Below are 2,516 nucleotides of genomic sequence, written 5' to 3' on the forward strand. Positions count from 1 at the left end.
GCACACAGATAACTTAGCTTTTTGGTTAGTGTTTGTTTGTACTATAAAATAGGAGTAGTTGGCAACAGGGGAGAGTTCTAAAATCCTCATTGGATAAAGGTAAAAGATCAAATCTTATAACTTGCATTCTAAATATCCAAGATTCTCGATTGATCCAGTGGTGGTTTATTTTCCTCCCAATTTTCCTTGTAAGGAAAAAAAATGTGAGATAGTGGAGGAAAATTATTCACTGTTTCCTTTATGTATGACTTTGATTAATGGGAAAATTTCGTTGCTCTTTCCTGTATCTCAAGTCCTGCATGCCAATTTGATAAGATATGAAGAAAAAAAGGTTATTAGACACGAATAATTTTTAATAATTGCCATTAAGTAATACTAAATTTTATATTCCTACAAAATTTTTCTTAAATTGCCTATATTATATTCCCATATTCTTTTAAAATCATTTCCTTTTACCTTACTTTCTTGCACATTTATTCTTTCTCTGTTCAGTTCAAATAGCACCTTGATATTTCTTTTTTTTTTCCCCTTTGATATTTATTAGGTTATAACTTCGGAAAAAGAAACTGTTGTATCCATGATTGGTCAATTTATTACTAGGTTTAATCCAACCTTCGCCCTATTGATAACTTTTAATTACCCCATTCAAGAATCCCATTCCCATCAACAAGAGGCTATGTTTGGATTGCAATTTTTTTTGAAAAATTGCTACGTTTTCGTGAATATATTTTTCAATCATTTTTTATCTCACACATATCAAATTATTACACTAATTTTTCAACAAAAAAGTTCAGAAAAAAACAATCCAAACAAAGCAAGGACTCTACCCAAAATTTGAAATTTAAAATTTGAAACGGGACTCTACCCAACCAAAAAGCCCACTTCACTCCCCCTCCCATCCATCATCAAACCAATTCATCTCCATCCCCGAGAGGTCCAACCCTTCCAACTTCTCCCATCAAACATGCTTCCAGGCGGCAACGATTCCATAGCCATGAAAGCAAAACTCTCCCGCTTCCAACCCATAACGAACCCGAGGCAAATCTTCCTTCACCCCTCTGCTTCTTCACCCACAAAACCAACCCAAGAACAAGAAGAAAACCTTCACCTCAACATCCCAGTTGATGATACCTTTTCTCCCTCCTCTCCGTCAGCAGTTGCAGTAGCCAGCGAAGAAAGTCTTGTGACAAAAATTCTACTTAAACTACCCCCAAAGCCTCTCCTACGCTCCCAGTGCGTCTCCAAGCAATGGCTCTCACTTATCTCCGACCCTGCCTTCCGCCGGCAACATGCACGGGCTATCCGGACACATCCCACCTCTGATCTCCTCTTTTTCAGCCCAGATAGTGAACGCAATGAGATCGATCTCATATCGCTTTCCCCAGAGGGTGTTGACTCGGTTGGTAACGTCTCATCCCCTATAACTGATGGGATTCTGAAAAGAGGAGATGAGATTCATAGCCTGCATTCTTGCAATGGGTTGCTTTGCATGCAGATTAAACTCAAAAACAATCGCCTCCAGCTGATTGTTTACAATCCCACAACTTGCAAGCACAGGGTTATTCCCTGGTTCAGTGGTGACTATAATATGCCAATATTTCGCTATGCAAATATTGCTTTTGACCCTTCAAAATCTGATCATTACAAGCTTGTTTGCTTCGGTTTAGACCGTGACAGTGACTGTAACAACTATAGATTCTTGATATATTCATCAGAGACTGGGGCATGGAGGGTGACTGAAGATGCAGTTGGGACGTTGCCTGTTCGTTATTACTATGACAGAGGGGTTTTATGGAACGGAGACTTTCACTGGTTTGGTACTAATTATTGTACTCTGTGTTTTGATGTGCAAAAAGAACGGCTTAAACCCTCAACTCCTCAAATTCCTGCTAGTTTTGGGGTTAGAAACAAGTATGATATCTGGTATTTTGGGGAAGCAGGTGGGGATCTGTCTGTTATGTGTGTGAACAAGCTTGAAGCCATGTTGTTTGATGTTTTTGCACTGAAGAGGGATTATTCTCAGTGGATTCTGAAGCATCGTGTTGATTTTGCTCCTTTGACTCGGTATTACCCAAAGATGAAGGGCCCTGGATTTCATACACCTTGTTTGGTTGTGGATGAGGAGGGGAAGAAAGCCAGGATTGTGATTTCTGTGGAGGACAAGTTTCTTTCTTATGATATTGCTGACATGGTTGTGAAGGAGCTTGTTGAAGTAGGGCCTGTGTATGCTGAAGTTGCTGGATGGGGTGATAGCACTTGGTACAGGTGGTACGAGGCTTTCCAGCATGTTGATACACTTGCTTCAGTTTAAGGTCTGCAGATCAGTGATAAATCTCCAAACAAAATTCTCTTTGATGTTTGGTTACTGCAGTTTTATATTATGAACAAATGTTAGTATCATCTTTTGTTTACTTGTGTGTTTAGCTTTGGTATCTAAAGCTAATAGCTTTATGGTGGTTATGTACAAGTTTTAGAGCTTAATTCCTGGTTTTCAGGGTGTGTTCCCAGTCCTGTTT

The 2,516-nt window shown here is 39.3% G+C and overlaps 1 protein-coding gene across 1 annotated transcript; it reads left to right on the forward strand.

The window, feature by feature from the left end:
* The first annotated feature begins 964 nt into the window (after nt 1–964).
* Nucleotides 965–2,311, forward strand: LOC113774365 (F-box protein At5g07610-like). Its single transcript, XM_027318909.1, has one exon. It carries the CDS (start codon nt 965–967, stop codon nt 2,309–2,311), a length of 1,347 nt encoding a protein of 448 aa, XP_027174710.1.
* The last annotated feature ends 205 nt before the right edge of the window (nt 2,312–2,516 follow it).

Source organism: Coffea eugenioides, chromosome 6, assembly GCF_003713205.1.
Source record: "Coffea eugenioides isolate CCC68of chromosome 6, Ceug_1.0, whole genome shotgun sequence".
Classification (NCBI taxonomy): domain Eukaryota; kingdom Viridiplantae; phylum Streptophyta; class Magnoliopsida; order Gentianales; family Rubiaceae; genus Coffea; species Coffea eugenioides.